The sequence below is a fragment of the Manacus candei genome, unplaced genomic scaffold, assembly GCF_025592945.1.
Source record: "Manacus candei isolate 608988 ecotype Guabito, Panama unplaced genomic scaffold, ASM2559294v1 h1tg000035l, whole genome shotgun sequence".
Taxonomy (NCBI): Eukaryota; Metazoa; Chordata; class Aves; order Passeriformes; family Pipridae; genus Manacus; species Manacus candei.
This window is the reverse complement of record NW_026138083.1, coordinates 8,853,135-8,876,790: the sequence shown is the minus strand read 5'-3', so window position 1 is coordinate 8,876,790 and position 23,656 is coordinate 8,853,135. Positions and strand designations below refer to the sequence as shown.

The 23,656-nt window shown below is 52.2% G+C and overlaps 1 protein-coding gene across 1 annotated transcript in view; it reads left to right on the top strand.

Moving 5' to 3' along the window:
- Positions 1-19,696, top strand: part of PTK7 (protein tyrosine kinase 7 (inactive)) — a 37,510-nt gene extending 17,814 nt beyond the window's left edge. Inside the window, exons 2-20 of the mRNA XM_051793119.1 lie at positions 6,106-6,399; positions 6,934-7,036; positions 7,558-7,748; positions 8,420-8,567; positions 9,530-9,660; positions 9,920-10,186; positions 10,409-10,542; positions 10,935-11,070; positions 11,205-11,324; positions 11,491-11,640; positions 11,918-12,068; positions 12,422-12,549; positions 12,854-13,057; positions 16,941-17,096; positions 17,277-17,509; positions 18,055-18,135; positions 18,216-18,367; positions 18,445-18,623; positions 18,845-19,696. Coding sequence (XP_051649079.1) covers positions 6,106-6,399; positions 6,934-7,036; positions 7,558-7,748; positions 8,420-8,567; positions 9,530-9,660; positions 9,920-10,186; positions 10,409-10,542; positions 10,935-11,070; positions 11,205-11,324; positions 11,491-11,640; positions 11,918-12,068; positions 12,422-12,549; positions 12,854-13,057; positions 16,941-17,096; positions 17,277-17,509; positions 18,055-18,135; positions 18,216-18,367; positions 18,445-18,623; positions 18,845-19,005 — 3,119 coding nt within the window. The 3' untranslated portion in view covers positions 19,006-19,696. The remainder of the gene's footprint in view (positions 1-6,105; positions 6,400-6,933; positions 7,037-7,557; positions 7,749-8,419; positions 8,568-9,529; positions 9,661-9,919; positions 10,187-10,408; positions 10,543-10,934; positions 11,071-11,204; positions 11,325-11,490; positions 11,641-11,917; positions 12,069-12,421; positions 12,550-12,853; positions 13,058-16,940; positions 17,097-17,276; positions 17,510-18,054; positions 18,136-18,215; positions 18,368-18,444; positions 18,624-18,844) is intronic.
- Positions 19,697-23,656: the final 3,960 nt, after the last annotated feature.

The window sequence follows — 23,656 nt, the reverse complement described above, 5'->3', positions numbered from 1 at the left end:
TTCCCTTTCTGTCCTCTGTTCAGAGCTCTTTGGTGAGGAGGAGGTGCCCAGAAACGGGACCCAGGGCATGCCTGAGGGTGCATGGCTTCTCCCATGGGGCTAGGGATGTGGAGCATTGCATTGTGCTTCCAGCTGCCAGCTGACTTGCCTGTCGCTTCCCCAGCCCTGGCTCTAGGTGAGGGGGACGGCTGTGGACTCAGCAGGAATGTGAAGGCTGTGAAGCAGCTGAGGGCTTTGTGGTTGAGGCTGCATTCCCAAGCGATGTCGTCAGGCAAGGAGACAGTGATTTTTGGATTGTTTCAAGATGTAGGTGACTTGGCCTTTCAAGCAGGGCAGGAGATGTGCTGCCTGGTCTCCTCAAGCTTAGACAGTTGCTCTGCAGTATCCAGATGGTGTTGGACTACTGGAGTGTAGTCCCCAGGCAAGTGCTCATGTGGGACTGGTACTCTGATGCATTAAAGCAGTGGATGGAAAACCCAGCTTGGGTCGAGGCCTGGCTTGTAATGTTGCCCCCCATACCCTTACAGCCTGTAAGATGACCATGAACGTTTGGGCTTGGCACCATGGCTGGGACTCACCAGTCAGCATTCCTGGTGCTCTCAGGCCTCTTGCAGAAGGTGGGCTTGGTACTGTTACTGCCAGGCCTGTCCAGGTTGTGCCAGGACCATAGACCCTCTTGTTGACTGCAGCCCTAAATATAGCCTTAGAGAGGGCTGATCTCCCAAGGCTGAGTTCTGCCATTCCACACATTTTCTGGCTGTATCTCTGTGCTTACAAAGACCGGCATCCTACAAAGGTCTGCAGTCCATGAGGTTGGAGCCCGTTGCCCAACTATCTCCATGGCACAGAGTGAGAGGACAGTGTCCATCCTGAGAGGTGAGCATTGAGACATAGGGCTGGGCAGTTTGCTGTCACCTTCTTCCCCCAGAGCCCTACAATGTCTCTGTGTTTGGGATATACCAAACCTGGTGCTTCCCAGGTGGGAACAGGAATGTGGAATCCCCCAAAATTTCAGCTCCAGTTTCCCTTTGCTAGCCCCCGGCTCTGCCATGGGTCCCCCAGATCCTTATTACTTTTTGGGTGCGTTTTCTTATAGCTCTGGCTGATGAAAAGAGCAATACTGATATATCTCTCTCTTCTAGCTCTGGAGAATGGTCCCAAACCAAAGACATTCCCAGTCTTTGCTAAGTCTGCTGCCAGATCCCTGCATTAATGCTATGGCAGCCTTTGAGTGGGTTACCTACCATGGGGCTGCGTCTCTTTTACCAGATGTGTGGAGAGCCCTTTGCTTCCTGGCAGTCCTGTAGAGCTTCAGACAACAGTGACTAATTTCATAGAGTTTCTCACAAGTCTGTCCTGAATACGGCTTTGATGATTTAATTTGTCACCCTGAAATGCTCTGCACATGCTCAGGCTGGAACCTGGCAATGGCTGAGTCCTGGCGACATACCAAGACCAAGAAGTGAATTGAGATACACTTGGTAGAAATTTGGACTGGCAATGCAGATCTAGTGGAGTGTTTTTCCTGGGGAGCTGATATTTGCCTCCTTAAATAAATGAAATTAGTTTTGAGCAGGGGATACTTCTGCATGAAAAATGCTGTGTTCCTGCGTTCAGATCTTTGCCATATGATCTCAGAGCCAGGATGTGATCTGAGCCTGCTCATTTCTCTGTCCATGTGCGTCCTACTGGTGCACGTCCCCTCCAGGTGATTTGCTCTGTGTGTGGGAATGATACCCTCAGGACCTGTAGGTACTAGTTCAACTTCCCTGGACTGTTCACTTAACCTTTATCTATTGCTCCAACAGGAGGGGTTTGCATTTCAATTAAATATCCTTTGGGTAACACACTACTGGGTGTTTTCGAGTGTGCTGCATTTCAACAATATTTGTCTGATCTGGCTGAAGCTTTCCTGAAAAGCTTTCTGTAGCCACAGTTGAAGTGGTTTTAGGCCAGAAACATGTGCTGAGGGTTTCTTTTTCTCCCAGCCAGGGGTGGCTTGTGTCACATACATATGCAGAGGCCGAGTGTTTGCCAGAGTACACATTTGGGACTGCTGCTTGGCTTTGGCCAAGGACTGTGGCTGGCCCAGCCGTCTTGCTGGGGAGAGCTCCACACTGGCTTGGTCTTGCTAAGCTGACTTGGTGTTGCTGGGTAGTTTTTGAGGTGGCTCTCATTAAGGGAATAGAAAGAGTCATTTTACTTCTTTCAGCAGCTCCCAGCAATGCGCCCCAGCCCAGATGAGCTCATGAAACCACAGCAGAAACATGCTGTTGGGGAGGTGTCCAGTCAGATTGTACTGGGGTCGTCTTTGCTCTCCATCAGTGCTGCAAGAGTTCTCTCATCTGTCAGCTGGGGCAGTTCTTGCAGCCACTAGTGGCTGAGCTGTGCACAGCCCTGACTTTGCTACACAGTGAAGCTGGGAGGTCCTCCGACTGGTGAGTACAATAAGCAGAGTAATTTTCTTCTTTATTCATCACTGGTGGAGATTGTTGACTTTATACAGGTTTTACCCAAACTCTGGTGTAATGGCATCCCACACAGTAGCCCTCTCCTTGGACAGCTTTCTTGAGTCTCTGTCCCAAAGGCCCAGGTGAGATGTAGGGGGGATGCATGAGCCCTGCTTACTGCAGCCCTTTCCTGGGCCAGGGTTGTACAGCTCTTATGGGCAAATGCAGCACTTCTCATCTCTGAACAGTGGGCCCTGGTGCTCTGGATTAAAGTACTGTGAAAAGCTGTGTCCAGCTCTGGACTTCTGATGTCTTCCACCCAAAACATCTGGACTACTTCTAGCTGCTGTCAGTCTTTCCTTGCAGTCCAAACCTGATATATGGTTGGGACAATGGTTTTCCAGCGCATATAGCCTGTTCATTAATGGCACCTTAGATGCTATCGTCAAAACAAAACACAAGTTTATGGCTCTTGCTGCACTTTAACACTTATTTATCCCAATTTACCTTGACACCTGTGCTCATTAGATGTTCATCACAGGGATTTTGCTAGAGCTGAAATGTTTGTATCCATTTCCCCAGCATGGAAAACAAGGACATAAATAGTTTCTCCTGTTTCACCAGGGAGCTGGATCCTAGTGCTTCCTGACACCTGGTAAAATCCCTGCTTCCCATGTGGGACTTGTGCCAAGCCTTCATCATGCCCTCTGTCCACGGAGCCATGTCCTGCCTGGACATGGGGCATAATGAGACAGCTAAAACTCTCAGCTGATCAGCACTGAGGAAAATGCAATTGTGCTGTCACTGATGGGGTGAAAGCAGTTCTGCTGTTCTTTAATCTTATATTGGTAATGCCGCTAATTTAATGCTAGAAACACTATAATTTAAAATATCATGTCTTAATACCCTAATGGCATATACTTTCAGAGAGTGGGACCTCATCACAAACTCCAGCACTAGCATGACCAGTAGGCTGAGACCCCAAGAGGAGAACAAATCTATTTCCTTCATGAGCTCTCTTAATGCACCCTACCACCTTGCACATGCTTTGCACCATACAGATATGGTTTGATGGCCATGTGCCTGGTGCCCTGAGGCATATCTGTGGAAACAGACAGACCCGGCTCCTCTAGGTTCAAACTTGAGTGGATTTGACTGTTCTGTTCCCCTTTCATCCTCTGTCTCTCCAAGCAGCCTGTTCTGGCATGACCTCAGCTCCTAATGCTCTGGAGCTGTTGGACTATTGAGCACATAGCTGTGTTTGTGTGAGGTTGGGTGGTTGCTGCCCTGCTGAGTGCTCTTGATGAGACAGATCTGATGTGCAGAGAACTAAATGTGTGTACCTGTGCAAGAACATGTTCCCACATGTTGTGTCACCTTGGGGCATGTGTTCATCTTGTGGTGTTCATGACACAAGTGTCACAGACTGATGGAGAGGTCCTACCTTTAGGGGAGGTGCATGGTAGCTGGCGATGGAAACTTCGCTGGACATGCTGACTTTGGAGAACAGCATGTTGATGGGACTTGGCTCAGTAGGAGACCCTAAAGATGGGACTTCGATCACTGTCTGCAGTTCTGCCATTCAGGCCACAGGGGTCAGTCTGTGGCTACTCCTGGTGACCTTTAATTCTGTGAGGACTGATGGCAAGTGATGTCCACCCAGGAACTGTGGGACTTAATCTCGCTGAGGGCAGTACCTTGAGAATGTTGCCTGCACACCAAAGTCAGTGACTCAGCTGTATGCTGAAGGTAGAAAGCCAGGCTGCAATGAGATCCATAATCTAGACCCTGCAGTATGTTGTTGTAGGCTGCTCTTCCTGTGACCTCCCAGTTCCTTGCTGCCTCCTTCCTAATGGCTTCTTTGGGGTGACTGAAAATTAGAACTGTACCCGCAGTCACACTTTGCACAGTCTGTAGGCAGGAAAGACCTCTGGGTTCTGGACTACTGTTTCCTCTGCCCCAGTGTCTTTGGGAATAGGCTTCTATGATTTTCACAATGGGAGGACTTTGTTGCTCTCTGTCTGGACTGTGGGGAGAGGGTTTTAGCAGATACGGGCTGAGGTGCCCCTGCTCCTGGCTGATGTGTTTGGAGCTGGGAGATTGGAGCTGCATCCTGGGAAGCAGCAGCACTGGATGAGCACCTGTGTCTATACCTTGCTGTTGCTGAGTGTGGGAGAGCTCAGGCTAGCCACGTTGGAAATGTGTGGCTGGCACTGGGACACCAGTGAGCAGCTCCACTTGGTGCTTGCACTGCGTAGCAGGCTCCAAAGGCTTTCCAGCATGGGAAGGGCTCTTGAGGCTTTCTGGAATGTGATGATCTTCAAAGCACCTCTTTTGGAATAGGATCTCTTATCCTTAGCTCTGGGTGACTGAGATGTCCTGTCAAATTGTCTCCCTTTACCAGGCTTGTATACAAACACCACATAGGAGGATCTAGCTGAGTGTCCTAAGAGAAACTGCCTTTCAGCTGGACTTGGATCTTGTTCATGTAACTTGTCCAGGCAACCATGTTTTGCTTTCAGCACTGGGAATATGCTGTTTTGACCACTTTCTTGCTCATCTTCATTCTGAGGTGCTCAAAATCTACCTGGCTTCACCCCTTTACCTGCAGAGCATGCTGCCGGGAACAGAGTCCAACAGCCATCAGCATGTGCTGAGTTGCCCTTCGTCTGCTTTCCTTGCTGTGGCCAGCTGGTAACTGTACAGAGTGCCTGCAGGGCTGGCTGTGGGCAGGCAGCAGCCAGCTTTGGGAGTGTGCTAGCGTCCCTCAGCAGCCGTGTCAGGCATTGCCTAGGCAAGTACTGGCTGTTCTGTTCCTGGGACCCTGAGATCTTGGGTGGGCTTTAGTGTGTCAAGGAGGGTTCTTTGGGTTTTCCATCGTGGTAGAAAGATGCTTCCAGCCCTTCAGGCTGCTATCAGACCCCGAGGTCAACTATTGGATTTCTTGTTTCCACTTCAACTTGCAAGAGGGCTGAGTCACCAGCATAAGTTTGGGGTGTCATTCTCCTGAGCTGTGCTCCAGCAACTTGTGTGTTTATTCACACAGACAATCCCTGTTCCAGACAAGTGTTTTTCTGGGTAATTTCTGAGGATGTGTAGGTGAGACGGAGATGTAATACCAGGGAGAGAAACTTTGAGGAAAGCCTAGAAACAGTCTGTAGGTGTTTCTGATCAGGGGCAGTCTCGATGCATGGCTGGGACTTAGGATGCATCCCAGAAGACCCAAAAAGAGGTCAAAGAAACATCTGAACTGCCCAGGAAGCTGGTTGCTGTCCAGTGTTTTGGTGACTGACTTCCCAGCTGCAAGACACTTCTCTGTTGAGGCTGAAAGTGTAACTAACACTCAGTAGTGGATCATGGGAGCTCCCTCTTAACTCCCCTGGTCCCAGAGCAGAAGGCTCTCCTTGTCTTGGCAAGCTCGGGCAGCCCTGTTCCAGTGATGGCTGGAGAGACAGGCTTAAAGCAGCTGTGCTGGAATCTGAGCATAGGTCTGTTAAGCTCTGAATTGATTTTGACAGATGTGCTTTGGGATATGTTTCTCCTAACACAGTGGTTTTGACTCTCTAGAGACCCTTGAGAACAGTACATGCCTACCTGATCCCTTCTCCTCCTCCCCTTGCTCTGAACATGCCCCCCACCGTTTTCTGTCTTGCAGCCATGGGGACTCAGGCAACAATCCTTTTCACCAAAGAGCCGTACTCCCAGGATGCCCTGCATGGCCGCAGCGCCATCCTCCGCTGCGAGGTGAAAGAGCCAGCGGATGTGGAGTTTGAATGGCTGCAGAATGGGCTTCCCGTTCAGGACACGGAGCAGCGCTTCAAGGAAGGCAGCAACCTTCAGTTTGCTGCTGTCGATCGGCACCGGGATGTTGGGGTCTTCCAGTGTCTAGTGAGAAACGTGCTCACTGGGGAGGAGGCCCACACAGCCAATGCATCTTTCAATATCAAGTGTGAGTGTGGGGTGAAGGCAACAGCCTGATGCTGCCCACTGTGGACAGGGAGAAGCACTCTGGGGAGGGCCTGAAGCTGGAAACAGCTTTGCCACACTGTTTGCTGATGCTTGTGGGGGTAGGGGTTAGGCAGGGGTTGGACAACTTGGACTGTGCAGGTAGGATTCCTCTCCAGCTAACATGTCCTCTAGACCTCTTGTGTCTTCTGGTGTACCAAGACTGTCAGAGATGCTTTCTTATGCTGTCATTCCATTTGTATATATGAAACGGAGACATTACTGCACCAAGTGTGTCCTGGGCACTGCAGATCTTTTCAGAACACCTCTTATCCCCCAGAGAACAGCTACACAGAGCAAAGTTGGACCTTTGCAGTGTGGGTGTCCCTTTACTCTGTGCTGGCTTGAGGGCTTATGCGTCTCTAAGCATGCTTGTACCCTTGCTGCCTGCTCTGGTTATTTGTGCGTCACCAATAATCATTACCTGGGCTCATTAGGTTTGGAGAGCCAGCTGTGTTGATATTCTTTGATCCTACAGGGATTGAGACAGGCAGTGTGGTGCTGAAGCAGCCGGCCAGCATAGCTGAGATCCAGCCCTCCTCTACAGTGGTGCTGCGGTGTCACATCGATGGCCACCCGCGGTAAGGGTTGCCTCCTGAGGAGTGGACCCTGCCAGGGGTCCCCCTGCACCTTGGCTGTGTGCTCTTCCCCTCTTCCCCTCTTTCTCTCTCTCTCTCTCTCTCTCTCTCTTCCTTCCCTACCCTTTCTTTCTCTCCTTCTCCCCCACCTCCCCTCCTCTCTCCTACAAGAATTCAGTAGAGTCTAGGAAAGGCGAAAGGCAGGATTGAGCCTGTGGCTGAGCACCGTGGGAGAAGGCAAACGGCTTCCTCAGAGCCGCGTAGCGAGGAGCACAGTAAGAATGGGCTGTCACGGTTCCGTCGCTGAGCTGCTTGGTGTGCTGCAGTCACTCTCCGTTGCTTTCCAGTCATGTCCCATCCACTTGGCTGCACGTCTCATGGCTTTGTGTCTGTGTCAGGGCCAGCAGCGGGGATGGAGAACCAGGGAAACGGGCCATCTCTGGGCTGTCTCCTCTGCACACCTGCTCTCTGGGGAGCCCTGACGGTGCCATGCAGCTGGTCACCTTCTTGTCCCTGTCTTGCAGCCCCACATGGCAGTGGTTTCGGGATGGTAACCCCCTCCCCGATGGCCGCAGCACCTATTCTGTCAGCAACAAGGAGCGAACACTGACCCTGCAGAGTGCCAGCCCTGATGACAACGGGCTCTACTACTGCTGCGCCCGCAGTGCCATTGGCTTCATCTGCAGCCAGAACAACTTCACACTGAATGTCATCGGTGAGTTGTGACCCAGCTGTTTAAGGCTGGAGGCTCAGCTGTTTTACTTCCCTGATAACAGCCTCCCCTCTCCCGCAGGACCAGGAGCCAGGCTGCAGGGGAAGTGTCAGGCTAGTGTGACTTTCTCTGTGCAAAGCTTCTGGCCAGAGACAGGCCTGGAAAATCCTGGCCAGATTTGAACCCTGCCCTATCTACAGGTGTTAATTTGCCATTGTATTTTTCTGGAGCAGGTTTATGCTGTTGCCTCTGGTAGTGGAGCACCAGGTTTGGACCCTGGAGGCTGTAGGTGCTGCCGGTTTTGCTAATATTAGTGCCACATGGGTAGATTCCCGTTGACCTTTGGAGGCAAGACCCAAGGAGGGCAGGAAATGTTGACCTTAGAGAGGTATTTGGAACTGGACAAGGGAATTTGCAGTCCAGTGACAACTTTGATCTGTTTGCTAGGAGCCAGGGTGCTCAGGGCCTTGCTGGAAGCAGAAGGGGTTTTCCCCAGAGCAGCTACCACATGCAGTCCTGGGCTCTGATTCCATAACTCCAGCCCTGCTGGAGTCTTGGTCTCCTTTGGGCTTGCAGGGTGCATCCACCTCTTCTTTGAGCTTCCCCCAGAGCACTGGTGAGGGGACACAGGCCATTTTGTTCCTTTCACCCTCCTGTGGTCTCTGCCATTGCAGATGAGAGCTTTCCTCAGGCGGTGATCGTCCCACAGGACCTCATTGTGACCAAGAATGAAGAGGCCATGTTTGACTGCCAGTTTGCAGCCGTGCCCCCTCCCACCCAGGAATGGCTCTTTGAAGACAACCCCATCACCAACAGATCCAAGTAACAGGGACCTCAGTGATGTGGGCAGGGCTGGGAGGAGAGGGGCACTGTGTTCCGGAAGTGACAGAAAGAGGCCAAACCCTGTCTGTGCATGAAGGCAAGCATGCAGCATCAGGCTGGCCATGGGGATTGGTTTCTCAGCTTCGCTGGCTTGGGTTTAGTAGGGGCTTGGTCCTTGTGCATGGCTTTATCTGCAAAGGACTCTTTGTAGTTTGTCCTCAAATGAGTCCATGGGGCTGTCAGTTCTAGATGCCCCTGAATGATGGCCCCTACAGCTGGGGATGTCTCCCAGCCCCAAATGTCTGAGTGTGGTGATTTCATGGAGCCAGGGACTGCTCAAGCTCCAGTCACTGACTTGGGACAATTCACAGTCAGGAATGTGTCCCAGTACCAGATGCCCACACGTGGTGATCCCCAAATCCCCAACCCCCAACATCTGCACAGCAATCACTGGGTGCATGGCTCTCTTGCACTGCCAGATACAAGTGCATGGTGATCCCCAAAGCCAGGAACCTTTCTGAGCCCCAGACACCTAGTCAGTCCGCAGAGCTGGGAACGGTGATCCTGGAGCCCGGCTGTCTCTCAACCGGGCTGTGCAAGGCAAGCAGTGCTGCCCGGGTGCCAGATGCCCTTGGCCCGGCAGCTCCTGGGCGCCACCTTGTGCCCCCTGCCCCCTCTCCTGGCTGTTCCTTCTCTCGGAACTGGCCCAGTTTCGTGATGCGTCTTTTGATGGGAGCCAGCTCTTCACCAGGAAAAAGACTTCTGTGAGCTCATTTCCTCCATGAAGAATGTATCCTGCCATCTCCTTGTGTATGTGTGCTGCTCCCCCCACACTGGGAAGCTTTGGCTCAGCGCAGTCTCCCTCTTGGTTTCGTGGGCTCGTGTGGGACATTGCAGGGCTGTAGCTCTGGCCCATGCCCTGCAGAGATGCCCACTGAGCCCTTCTCTCCCCACGTGCCCAGGACCACCGTGTTCACCAACGGTTCCCTGCTGATCACCCAGGTGAGGGCTCGCAGCACCGGTGTCTATAAGTGTGTTGGCCACGGGCAGAGGGGGAAACCTCTTGTATTGAAGGCGACTCTGCGGCTAGCAGGTGAGGTCCTGGGGCTGGTGACAGGGTGGGCAGTGGGTCCCAGAGTTCCAGTGTCACTCTGGAGCTGTGTGACGATGGTACATGGAAAACTGCTTGGTTTATCTGTGAAATGGTCCATCCTTGCTGCCTGGATGAGGGGAGCAAACATAGCTTGTGCACTCTCTACCTCGAATGATGCCTCCCATTTGAATGATGATGCTGGTGGGTTTCCTGCATGTTCCTGCCCTGTTTGAGCTCTGCTGTCTATTGCTCCTCTCAGAGATCGAAGAAATGGCACCCTTCTCCCCGAAGGTGTTGACGGCGAACCAGGGGCATCGCGTGTCCTGCACTGCCCCGCGAGGTGTACCCACCCCCCAGGTCTGGTGGGAGAGGAACCAGGAACGAATTCCCACTGCTGGCAGGGTGTACCAAGAGGCAGAGCAGCTTGTTTTTACCAGTATCACTGAGATGGATGCAGGGATCTACACGTGCCATGCTGCCAACAAGGCTGGAGAGAAAAAACAGGAGCTGAGCATCACTGTGGCTAGTAGGCAACTTTCTGAGAAGGGGGGAGCAGAAAAGGGGCTGGATGGGGGTTAAGGTGAGCTGGGGCAGCATGGTGCATCACCTCTCTGATACAGACAGACACTTCTCTCATGGTTGAGCTGCCAGGCCCCCTGTCTGGCTGCACACTGCCTGTCTGGTCTGCACTGGTGCTGGTCAGGGGGATAGTGAGTGGCCCTGTGTAACCCCTTACCTTCGTGCCCAGCGGTACCCAAGTGGGTGGAGATGCCCAAGGACAGCCAGCTGGAGGAGAGTAAGCCAGGATACCTGCACTGCCTCAGCAAGGCCTCCCTGAAACCTACCGTCACCTGGTACCGCAACGGTGTCTCCATTTCTGAGGTGAGGTGATGGGGCAAGCCCCTGCTAGTTGTGGGCACTTCTGCTGGGCACCTGCTCTGCTGCTGTTGTTTTTCACCTTTTCCTAGGCCCAGCATCCCTGTCACCCCCACTTTGGCCATGTTCCTGGCACTATCTTCATCCCTCTGATGTATTGATACACAACTGGCTGTCTCTCACCACTTGGCTGCCAGTCCAGCCCTGTGCTTTTGGGGCAGTGACAAGAGAAAGGTCACTGCAGCTTGTCTCAGTTCTCCATGTGGGTCTCAGCAGGGATATGTCTATCTGAAGCATGGTGTGGGCATGTGGAGTGTCAGAAGTGCCACAAGCAAGGGCTGAGCCCAGGGCTAGTGACAGTGTCATTTCTGCCCCTCTCCTTCCCTCCCTCTGGGCAGGACTCACGGTTTGAGATTTCCGACAATGGGACGCTGCGCATCAACAACGTGGAGGTGTATGATGGGACCATGTACAAATGCGTGAGCAGCACACCAGCAGGCAGCATCGAGGGGTACGCACGAGTGCACGTGCTAGGTATGCTGACAGTCACCTCACCTCCTTCCCTTGTGGGGACCTCTTTTGCCTGGCAGGGTGCAGGTGTGATACCTGTGGCTCCAGTGCCTCCTGTGGCTGTGGGGGGTGTAAAACAGCACATCTGTCTATTGCAGAGAAGCTGAAGTTCACCCCGCCACCCCAGCCACTACAGTGCATGGAATTTGATAAGGAGGTTACAGTATCCTGCTCAGCCACTGGCCGGGAAAAACCCACCATCCAGTGGACTAAAACAGGTAAGAAAGACTTGGATGTGATATGTCTGTTTCTGACCTGGGGTCCCAGGAACTTTGTCCCACCTCCAATGTGGGTGAAGCAGCGGTGCTATGGCTGCCTAGGAAGCTGCCATGTGGCACAGTGCTTCATGCATGACTGGTGCATCCATCTTCTTGTGTCCTGCAGATGGGAGCAGCCTGCCATCCCATGTCAGCCACAATGCTGGCGTCTTGTCCTTCCACAAGGTGAGCAGGAGCGATTCAGGGAACTACACATGCATCGCCTCCAACAGGCCACAGGGCGAGATCCGTGCCACCGTGCAGCTTGTGGTAGCAGGTGAGGGCTCTGCAGCAGGCAGGTGGGTTTCCTACTGAGCTGGCCTTGCAGTGGGTTTGCCTGGGCGGCACCCAACTGGCATGCCCCTGCAGAGAAAGCAATGTCTGGCCTGACCCCAAGCTGTGCCCTGTGGCACTCAAGTGTCTGATTTGTCAGTGCTTTGCATGCAGCCTCAGAGGGCATGTGCCACTGTGCCAGTGCTGGCCCTGCACCCTTGTGGGAGCTCAGCACCATTCCCAGGAATTGATAGCGTTTGTGTTGGTCTCTCTGCCTTCAGTTTATGTCACCTTCAAGCTAGAGCCAGAGCCCACAACGGTGTACCAGGGGCACACAGCCATGTTCCAGTGCCAGGCAGAGGGGGACCCCATACCGCACATCCAGTGGAAAGGGAAGGACAAGATTTTGGATCCTGGCAAGCTGCTGCCCAGGTATACAGCCTCCATTCCAAGCTGAAATATGGTGCAGCCTGACGTTCCCCTTGCCTAGTCAGTATGTGGGTGCCAACAGTGCAATCTCGGGTTCCCAGCTTGGTGAGCACATAGTTGTCTCCATGTGCCAGGACCTGGACTCCTCTGATCCCAGGGTTACTCTTTTTGGCACAGCCTGCCAAGCTGTGATTGAGCTGCAGTCATTTGTTCTTGAGTGTTGCACAGCCTGAGATTGAAGATGATTGCACTAGGGACATGGGGCTGAGGCATTCTGGACAGATGGGGCTTCAGGTGCCCCAAGTCTGCCTCTGCCTTCTGGTGTTTGCAAAGAGCTCTGTGTGTGTGATTGGCAGGATTCAGATCATGCCCAATGGCTCCCTGGTGATTTACGACGTCACCACCGAGGACTCTGGAAAATACACCTGTATCGCTGGCAACAGCTGCAACATCAAGCACCGCGAGGCCTTCCTATATGTTGTAGGTAAGGGAGGTGCCCAGTGTTGGGACGTGGCCTCCTGGGATCCCTGGCAATTCTAGGCCTTGCTTCTGGCCTTATATGTGGGTGCTGCATGTCAGGTCATGCCTGTCAGGTAGTCACAACATCATCCCCATAGGGATGCAGCACAGTGTGCTGTGGGATGTGCCCAGCTTGCTGTGCCTGGATGAGGAGGTGGCCACAGCAGCAGGTGGAGGGTGGGGCTTTTCTCATTCCTACAGCACATTCCTGAGCAGGATTTGGGAGATCTCTTTACACCCTCATGTGGTCGGTGCTCTCTGCTCCACAGATAAGCCAGCAGCAGAAGAGGATGAGGGACTTGGCAGCCACACACCCTACAAGATGATCCAGACCATTGGGCTTTCGGTGGGGGCAGCTGTTGCCTATATTATTATTGTGCTGGGGCTGATGTTCTACTGTAAGAAGCGGAGAAAAGCCAAGAGACTGAAGAAGCACCCAGAGGGCGAGGAGCCCGAAATGGAGTGTCTGAATGGTGAGGCTGACACCCCTGAGGGTGGGGATTTCACTGCTGGCCCCTATGCCTGTGCTGGAGGGTCTGAGGGGCAGGGAGTTCCCAGGGAACGGGGCGATTCCTTGCCCTTGGTCTCTTGCTCTTGGTTCTGTCTACGGCTGGTGGCAGAGACCTGCTACTAGGTGAGAAATAGGAAAGTCGGTGTGAAACCTGCGTCCCAGCCTGTCATTGTGGGCATCTCTTTCTGCTGAGTTATGTATTGCTCCTGCATCCCAGCACCTGTACATGGCATCATATACACCAGGGGAGGAAAGGATCCCTATTGCAATGTAATGAAATAGTAGTACTCTGCTGGCCTCTTCAAATCACAGCTCAGCAGCTCCTGGTGCTGGAGAGAAGTTGTTTCACTGAACTCACTTTGTTATCCCTGAAACCCTTACAAGCTTTGAGCATCTACAGCATTCTCCAACAAGGACTTCTGGAGCATAACAGATTATCTAAAAATTCTCTCTTTACTTTTCAAGCTTGTCACTTACCAGCTCTGCACTGGAACACACAACTTTTTTGTATGTCTGGTTGTTCCTGCGTGTGCCTTTTCTGGTTGTGCTGTCACCTTCCTGAGATGGGGAGCCCCAGACAGGATTTGGTGCGTCCACCTTGCAGAGTGACACAGCTGTGCTATGTCTTCTTCCCAGCTGTGCCCCTGGCTTCAGTTCCCTGTTGACAGAGCTGGCTGAGCCCACCACTGTGGATAAGACATTGCTTTCCTCGGGCCTCACATTGCATCTTTGGCTGCACCTCCCAGTTCTCAGTGTCACTGCAGCTGGCCTCTGTCTTTGCTGCTAGATGCACTGGCAGCTTTGGCAAACAGCTGCCAGCAGTACCCCATCCATGTTGGCAACGTGTTGTACTGCCATGATTCCTACCTTCTGTGTGTCCGTTGAAGGATGTTTCCTCATGTCCTGTAGCAGCTGAGCTGCTCTTTAACAGCTGTTTCCATGAGACCCAGCAAATAGATTAAACTGGGTTCCCATTGTGCATGAGCTACAGGACTCCTTCAATGAACCCAAGAGATCACTGGGGCATAATTTTCATTTCCAAAAGCCGTTTCAGCTTTCTCCTGACAACGTGGTTGTCCTTGCATCACTGATACTAGTGAGGACTTGTAAGTGATGGGGCACAGTCGAGTTTGCTGTCCTTAATCCCCTGAATCTCCCGATACCTCCCCATAAGTGCAGATGTTTCCCCTCCCAATTCTCTAGCACACAGCCATGACCTGATCACATGTGAATTGCTGTGAGGGCCTGGCAAAAGATAACTGCTGGATTTGTCTCCTGGTTTTCTTCTTGCATTGGTACTTTGAACAGAGCCAAACCTCCAGAAGAGAAGTCTGGCTGTGGGGAACTCCCTGGGAGCAGGCATGTGGGAGCATCTCTGCAGCTTTGTGGTCTGCTGCTATCACTACTGTGAACTCTTTCTGTGGACAAGTCACAGGCAGCTCACCTGTGTCAGCAAGCACTGGCCAACATCTTCTTCCTGGGACAGGATTTTTTTAAAATCTTTTTTGAGGTGGTCTCAGATTTTTATCTTGGCCTCTCTTTATTATATTTTTATTCTGCCAGAGTTTGCCTCTTCTTATTGCCTTCATCTGTAACCAGTTTAGCTATCAGAGAGATGCATCCTCACTGCTACAAGCAGATCCAGCTGCCCAGATGTCTACATTCCTCTTCATAGCCTGTCTGGAGAAGTGGTTTGTGTTTGCTCTCAGCTCCATTGGAGTCATCCCACTCACCATAGTCTTCAAAGATCTGACTCTATGCCTCTTTTTGATATGGTCCCTCTTAAGCTGAAGTATCTCAGCACCTACCTCAGTAACTACAAGTATTCCCTGGCTGACTACCAGCTGACTTGTCCAGTGCCCTCAGAATCCAGAAAGATTTGACCTTTCTATGGATGTGCAGTAGATCCTTCCTATGGATTTCCTATGGCTCAGTCCACTCCTAACCAGTCAGTTTACCTTCCAAGGTCATGTCCTTGTTGTGCCACAACCTCTATAAAAAAGTGTGCTTGCTCTCAGTATCCCTCTGTCTGACTGTGCTGCCTTTTTTTTTTTTTTTTTGTGAATACAGACATAGCATCTGGGGAGGCTAATGGCTGTGGGGACTGATTTCTGAGGTGGCATGTGCTAATGTCTCTAGGGCAGGATGGCATTGTCTCCTTCTTCAGGTGTTGCAGGCAGGTGGGCAAAGTAGGCCATTTCTTTACACTTGGTTTGCCTCTGGATTGCTGGATACACAGATTAAATTCCTGTTATTTTTGCAGTCCCCTTGTTATTAACTGCCTTTTCCAAGCTCTGTAAAACAGTCTGTTCTCAAAAGCATCTGTTCTTGCTGCCTGCTGGTGCTGTCTCTCAGTGGCAGCACACTCACTCTACAGCCTTCGGGATTTTCTTGGCACTGTTGCAGTGGTCTTCTTGTGTTGTCTTCTTGGCGTGAAGCTTGTAGTCTTAAGACATGATCAGTCATGAGTGCAGACAGCACAGGGTCAAACAGTCCTGCTGATAATTAGTGTAAAAACAGGGAGAGTTTAAGTAGCATCAAGCTTTGATTTATAGGATAGGTGGTGTTTTTTCACTATTGTCTTCTGGAAATCTTACTCCAGCGTGTGAGAGTGTACGGCTGTCAGTAGCCATGGTTCTTAAGTCAACATAACTCAGTGTTCACAGCTGCAGTCCTACCTGTGATAAAGTCATGGTCTCTGTCAGGGTGGCCAAACCTGCTCAGGATGTGCTAGTACCTCTCTTGTACACCTTCATTGTAAGCATGAATGTACACGCACTCCTATGCAATAACCTTTGATGGAAATTACAGGCAGTGGGATTCCTGTTGGAGTTAATTTTTTGTTGGGTTAAGTCTTAATTTTGTGATTTCCTTTTGCATGGCTAAGTGTTTGCCTAGTGCTTGTTTCAGGACTAGCTGAAATGCAGTGTGCACAGTAGTACACAGAGTGATGCTTAAGAGTGTGTCAGCCACCTTAGCTCAGAGCTGTGCCCTCCTTTACATAACAAATCCTGCCTTCAGCTTATGGAAAGTACCATTTCCAAAGTACCATTGATCCAAAATGCCTTTAAAATCAAGGTTTCCTATCTATGCAGTTGTTCCTCTGCAAGCTGCCTGTAAAACGCACGGTTCTCTGCTTTCCCAAGGCAATAATGTTTTGTCCTCTTCTTTGGCTTCTGTTTATGCTAAGGAAATTTCTAGTGGAGTTCCTGTGCAGAAAATTTGCTGGGATTGATTGCAAGGACAGCGCTTCCCAGCATTGCTTTAACGAAGCCAGTTAAAGTCCAGACTGATCTGGTCTTACAGGTTCAAGATTTCCGAAGACATGAGCATTGCTGGCTTGCTGGGAAGTGCGTAACAAGCAGGGACATCAAGACTGCAGCAGCTGAGGCCAGATAGACTTTAGATGCTCTTTGGCATCACGAGACTGTGCTTATAGTGAGCAGGGTTCACTCTGCTCCATCTCTCTGTCATGCCTCATCCTCTGCTGTTGATCTGCGGAGTTTTGTCAGTGGTAGTTTGGATGTAGCCACCGCTTTGGAATGACTGAGTGGCATGGGATGGACAAGACCAGATGGGGCTGGCTGGTTCTGGGACCAAAGCCATTGCTCAGCATCTGATTTCAAGGGTGGCTGCAGGGCTGCCAGAGATGAGGCCGGAACTGAGCCCAGAGGGAACAACTGCATGGAGGCCACTCTGTTGCCTGGGGCTAGACATCAAGCTGGGGTGCTTGGAGCCAGTTGTGAGTGCTTGGAGTGTCAGAGGCTCGGAAGGGGTTAAGCCCCAATATAACATTCTCTGCACAGCCTGGCAGGATGCTGAAGCCATTTGTGCTTCCCTCACAGGTGGTGCTTTGCTGCAGAATGGGCAGATGACAGCAGAGATTCAGGAAGAAGTGGCCTTGACCAACCTGGGCAGCAGCTCTGGGGCCAGCAAGCGGCACAGTGCTACTGACAAGATGCACTTTCCACGTTCCAACCTGCAGACGATCACAACCCTGGGTATGCTGGGCCACCCTGGCCCTGACCCCTCTCCAGCAGGAAATCTGACTGAAACCCCAGCTGTCCTAGCCAAAAAATGGAATGTGCTGGGGTACTGAGGGCCCTGCAGCCACTGGACTGTCAAATACACATGCTGTCCTAACACACGCTCTCTTCCCATGTGCTTCTCTGCACTTTCAGGCAGGGGTGAGTTTGGCGAAGTGTTCCTGGCCAAGGCCAAAGGTGCAGAAGATGGTGAGGGGGAAGTGCTGGTCCTGGTGAAGAGCCTGCAGACAAGGGATGAGCAGCTGCAGCTGGACTTCCGTCGAGAGGCAGAGATGTTTGGCAAGCTGAACCACTCCAACGTGGTGCAGCTGTTGGGGCTGTGCCGTGAGGCAGAGCCACACTACATGGTCCTGGAGTATGTGGACTTGGTAAGGGCCCTACCAGCAGTACCTGCAGTGGAGCAGGGGGATGACAACAGTGGCATGGGGCTTGCAAGTGTGACAACAGGCTGGCAGCACAGGGCAGGCAAGGTGTAGGGATACCAGGCTGAGCTTACTGCTGTTCCCAACCTGTGGAGGAGTCTCAAGGGGAATGAAGTTCTTCTGCAAGACCTGGAGGTGACTGTTCTTTACATCCTCCTGATTCCTGGTTTATGTCCTGGACTCAGCTGTGTAAGCTAAGCTGTGGGACTGCATGCTGCAGAATGGCTGTGAATGCTAAGGGCTATAGGCAGTCTGGAGTTTGTAGGAGAGAAATCAACCTGGGGCATGAAAAACCTCCTGGAGACTTCAGGCCTGCTTGCCCTGATCGTAGCCACTTGAGGCCCAGAAGCAAGATACTGGTTGCCCTGCAAGGCAGGGACCATGGATCAGGAGATGAGGATCTGCGGGTCTGCCAAATCCAGGCACTGCAAGGACTGATGAGACTGGCCGCATGTAGAGGTGCTGTGTCTTAATTGCTCTCTGTCTCCCAGGGGGACCTGAAGCAGTTCCTGAGGATCTCGAAGAGCAAAGATGAGTCTCTGAAGCCACAGCCTCTCACTACCAAACATAAGGTGACAGTGCAGCTTTTGAAGTGCTGTGGGGTTGGGGACCTAAAGGAGGACAGCCAGTGCTGACACCTCTCTGGGGTCAGGTGTCTCTCTGCACACAGGTGGCCCTGGGGATGGAGCATCTCTCCAATGGCAGGTTTGTGCACCGGGACTTGGCAGCCAGGAACTGCCTGGTCAGTGCCCAGCGGCAGGTCAAGGTCTCATCCCTGAGCCTCAGCAAGGACGTGTACAACAGGTCAAGTGGGAGCCTGACAGGGGAATGAATGGGGGTGGAATGGCGCCAATCTCATTGCCTGCCTGTCCTGCCCACAGTGAGTACTACCACTTCCGCCAGGCCTGGATCCCGCTGCGCTGGATGCCACCTGAAGCTGTGCTGGAAGATGAGTTCTCCACTAAGTCGGACGTGTGGTCCTTTGGGGTGCTCATGTGGGAGGTCTTCACGCATGGGGAGATGCCCTACACTCCACTGGCAGATGATGAGGTCTTAGCAGGTATGTGGAGTACCTTGCGCTGTCTCTGAAATTGTAGCCTTATTTCTTTTCGTGTGGTAAAGGTGGCCAGACAAGCTGTGTGATGTCCCTCCTCTTGACATGGTGCTAATCTGTCTGAGGAGGCTGTCCCAGCCTGCATGGAGAATTGCTGCCCTCCTTGCACTCCACAGAGAGGATCACAGCCCTTCCCTATCGCCCTTTGAACTTTTCTTTCATGCCAGGTCTGCAGTCAGGAAAGACGAAGCTCCCGCACCCCGAGGGCTGCCCTTCCCGCCTGGCCAAGCTGATGCAGCGCTGCTGGGCCCCCAGCCCTAAGGATCGGCCCTCCTTCAGTGAGCTCGCCACCACCCTTGGGGACAGCTCAGCTGACAGCAAAGCCTGAGCATCCGGCCCCCTTGCTGGTGAAGGACGTGGCGGGGTGGAAGGGGGTCTCTATGTGCCTGGGGAGCCCCTGGCACTCCTGCAGCCCCTTGCTGAGCCCGACCCCAATGCGCCAGCAAGCAGCTCAGTGCCAGCAGCTGCTGAACTCAAAGCACAAGCCAGTGTACCCCAGCCCCACCTCCCTCCTCCACAGGTCCCAAAAGACAGCCCTTGCTGCCTCCTGCTCTCCGCCTGCTCAGCCCGGTGCCCTTAGGCTGCTGGTGTGGATGGAGCGCAGCTCCCCCTCATCCAGTGAGAGCTGGGGTGTCCCTGCTCACCACGTCCATACCTACCGGCCTGGCCCGGCCTCTCTCTCCGTCCATCTGTGCTAGGCATGCCTGACTTCCCCACACCCCCATGGGTACAGGCCAGCCAACAGGAGCACAAAGTGCCTGGCATATGAAGGAGCTCACTACCTTTCCCAGTTACCCTGTGCCTTTTTTTGTACTATGACTCTGGGCAGAGCCCCCTCTCTCCCTCTCCCTCTTCCAGAGCGCTGACTCCTCCCTACCATAGTATTTCTGTTACTGGAATGCAGCCTAGAGTGGGTTAGTTTGTTTGCTTGAGTGGAGGGTACTGCAGCCAAGAAGGGTTGGGTTTTGTTGGGTTTTTATGTGCTGCTCTCAATAAAGAAGGCGCTTTTTTTTTGGTTTTTTTTTTGTCTTTGTAAGATGCTGCTGTCAGATAGCTGTTTTCTTCCACATAGCTCCTGGGAAGGGTTGGGGCCAGTTCTTCAGGCATCTGTCTCCTGTGTTTAGCCCTTTAGCCCCCTTCTCAGATGAATTTGAGCTTTGTGTTCCCTAAGGGAACACTTTGCCTCAGCACTTACTGTCTCTCTGGGCAGTCATGGGTTGCCTTCCAACAGGAACAGGTGTCTCAAGAGAAAATGTCCCTCTCAAACTCCAAGCAAACAACCACGTTGACAGTCTCCCCCCCGTTCAGGTAGTAATGGGATTTGTGCACATACCTCTGTGGCCTGGGGCAGCTTTGCAGCCAGCACTGGGTTGTGTTTTTGCACAGCTGCTACTACTTGAGGAACACAGAAGCTAGTAGGGCCAGGCCTGTATGGGGATACTGGGGGAAATCCTGCTGTCATATATGGTCTGCAACCCTCTCTGTGCTAATGGCCCAGAGCAGTGGCAGGGTCCTGGCAGGTCTCTTCTTGGGAAAAGAAAGGTGGGCAGATAACGTACAAGAAGCCCCAGCCCCCACAGCATGAACATGAGCCAAGTCCCTTGGAGACATAGTGAGATGCAGGGCTTGACCAAGATCCAGACCAGCAGTTTCACTTGCTGCTCAGCTCTGTGTTGGGGAGGTTATTGAGACAGATCTGAGCTCTTCCAGGAAGCCTACTCAGGCTGAACTGGAGGTGATAGGCATAAGCTGCCCCAGGGACTTTCATGTTGGGTATTAGAGAAAATGCTTCCCCTCGAGTGTAACAAAGGTCTGAGTCCCAGAGAAGCTACAGCATCTCCATCATCATCATCAGAAATGCTCAACTCTGGACCACTTAAGTCCTGAACAGTCCAGTCTAGATGGCTCTGCTTTAATCAGGCATGGACCAGAAATGTCCAGGATCCCCTTCCCACCTCTGCTACGCAGAGAGGCTGCGTAGATACTGGAGGGTGGAAAGGGCTCATTTCTTGAAGTGTGCTAGCTGACTCTGAGCTCAAATTTGGTCCAGGAAATGGCTTGCTTGGAAATTCTGCAAGCAAGTTTGCTGGCCATAGAACAGTTATCGAAAGTGTTTGTCTGTTTTCCAACACTTGTGTGTTGCAGCTGGGAGCTATGGAGTCTCCCCAAGCCAAGGCCTCTTGGCAAGCTAAGACTGGCAGTGGCTGGGTGTTGGGCCCCTCTCTAGAGGGTGACAACCACGTCTAGTTCACTAGACCTAGTGCTCCTGGTGGACTTGGCTGCAGGTTACTGCCACCCTGAACCCTTGCTGCCTACGTGACCAGATGGCCTGGCCACAGCCTGGGACTGGTGGCACTGCTGAGAGGAGCTGTTATAGGCTGTGTCAGGATGTGCCTTGCCTTCTCCCCCTTGCAGCTGCATGTCCCTCTTGTCACCCCCCAGTCCTCTCTCCAGTGTGCACACAACCCTTTTGAAGCATGAGTGTTGCAGCACTGCTGCGTATGTGCTCTCAAACTTGCAAGTGACCTCTCACATTTGCTGTTTGATATTCTTTTGTTCCATTTCTCCCATCCATCCTGTTCCTGTGGACTATCCTATCTGCTGTCCTTCATTTCAGGCAGGACCACTGCACCCTTTGGGCTGATTCCTGCAGCCACTTGCAGTGGCCTAGCCAAGCAGAATCTCAGTGATGCCATAACTAGAGAAGAGAGATGCCAAGGATTTTTTGGGTAACATCCTTGTTCTGGCAGCTTTATTCATGCAGGTATCTTGTGTACTGGGAGGGAACACCATGGCTGCAGTGAGCAGTGTCAGGATTGGGTTATCTTCTTTATCCCAACACATCCTGGAGACTTGAGTACCTGTTTGCTGTGCAGTCGAGACCTGGTGACTACAGGGAAACACCCAAATGGAAAGTCACCAAAGCTAGGACAAACTCCAGACCCAAACAGTGCTGAGTGACGGGGGTTGGGATTGTGTATTTTTGGAAGTGATGTCATGAAAATGTTCTGTATTCTTGGGGATAGGACAGATGTTGGCCAAACTAATTAGAAACAGCAAGCTGAGCAAATACAATCCTAGCCAAAGCCCCTACAGAAGAATGAGAGGACTTGGGCAGTTGGCAGAGGTGGGATTTAATTGCCTCAGCCCAAATTGAAGGAACACCTTAAAGATGTGATTATCCAGGGCCAGGAAAAACAGCATGGCTCCATCAGAGCAAAGGTTCACCTAGTGGGCCACCTTCTGTGGCCAAAATTGAACATTTACTGAACAGTGTAAGAGAAGAGCAAGCACAGGTGTATGTTAGTCCCAATAACAACTCCCTAAAGCATTAAGACCTCCAAACCAGGCATTTCCATCAGTCCTTGATGTTTTTTCTTGCCAGAAAGTTATCCAAATTCCCCTTGCACCCATGTATACTTTGAGCACCCCTGATCAGTGAATGCACAGATCTACTGCGTGGCTTTTTGGTTTACTCCAATTTCATCTGTTGCCCTGTGGATCTTCTGCAGCCCTGTGTCAAGCACCTGTGGGGGAACTAATGGGCCCACTGGTACCCAGTGAAGAGGGTGTTTAATAGTTTCCCAGTTGAAATATGGATGAAGAGCTGGAAAAGGATGAAGAAGGGCTCATTGCAATGGCCTAGAGGAGGATTGAAAAGGGGGCAAGGAGGGTTGGGGTGATGCTGGGGGCATCTGGCAGCTGGGCCCATGCTAAAGCAGAGCCGTTAGGCAACTTGTCCGGAAGGAACCTTGTGAGTAATCAGGTTAAGAGGCTTTTATGGCATAGTGTTAAGTGCTGTGCCTGAAGCTGTGTAAGAAGAGGGTTAGAAATGGGAATTTTATGACTGGGGGGTTGTAAATGAGAATAGCCCTGAAGATAAAATGGGACTGTCAAGTGGTTGAAGACCTGCTTTAAGCTGCTTTCATTGTCACTGCCTGCTGGTTTGGTTAGGGAAGGCGTGCTGGTAACTTGTGTCCTGTGGCCTGTGATGGTGGCTTGGGGACACAGCTTGGCTCTAGAGCGCGCATCTGACTGCCCTGGGTGAGATTGGCATCCCCGGAAGCTGAGGCAGGCTCTGGTCCCATTCAGAGAATAAGCAGGACAAGTGTCTTGGAAAACACCCCCAAGATGAGGCCAGGGAGGGAAAAGATGGCAACAGAAGGGATGAGCCAGCTCTCATCTCTTGCCTGTGTAGACCCTCCCGCAGCTTGGGGAGCAAAAGGCCTCCACATGGCCCTGCCATCAGAAAGCCCAGGGAGAGGAAGGGAGTGTGTAGCCATCTCATGAACAAGAGAAAACCAAATTCTGGTAACCTGCAATGGTTGTACAGTTGTGCTAGGCACGCAGACTGGCCTGGCTCTGGCTGTCAGATCTATGTGTTTATTGTTCCCAGTCTAACTGGTGCTTCAAGCCATGCAGAGGGTCTTGCTGATCTTTTCTCAGTCTGGCATGACATAGAAGGGCCTCAGTCTCACCTGTGCTAGGTGTAGTTTGTGCTCAGCTTGAAGGGAAGGTGGCCAGGGCATGTGATGGAGGCATGTGAGTTCCAGCAGCCCTGCTGGGAGCTAAAAATGGCATGTGTGCTCACTGGAGGAGCATGGCTGACGGGGAGGAGGGGGAGGTGGTGGTGGCAGTGAGGGGGGTGTTTAGTTTTGCAGTTACTCCCTTGCTCTGTAGAAGGTTGGCCCTGGGCTGTGGGAGACAGCTGTGAAGGAAGACTGGTGGCAAGCGTGCATGTCCTCTGAGTGATGAGGCAGATATGGAAAAGGCTTGTGCAAGTTGCAGAACCTTCCGTGGGGTGCCCAGGAGACAAGACGGGCCTGTGGCAGGGCTGGTGCTGTCACAGGTGAGGTCTTGCCCTGGGGTACAGTTCCTGTTTGTAGGACAGGGTGTGAGAGAGCCCTTTCCTCAGCCAAGGATGTGACTTTGTTCTCACAACTTTGAGCTCTGGGGCTGTGGTCCCTCCTGCAGCTTTG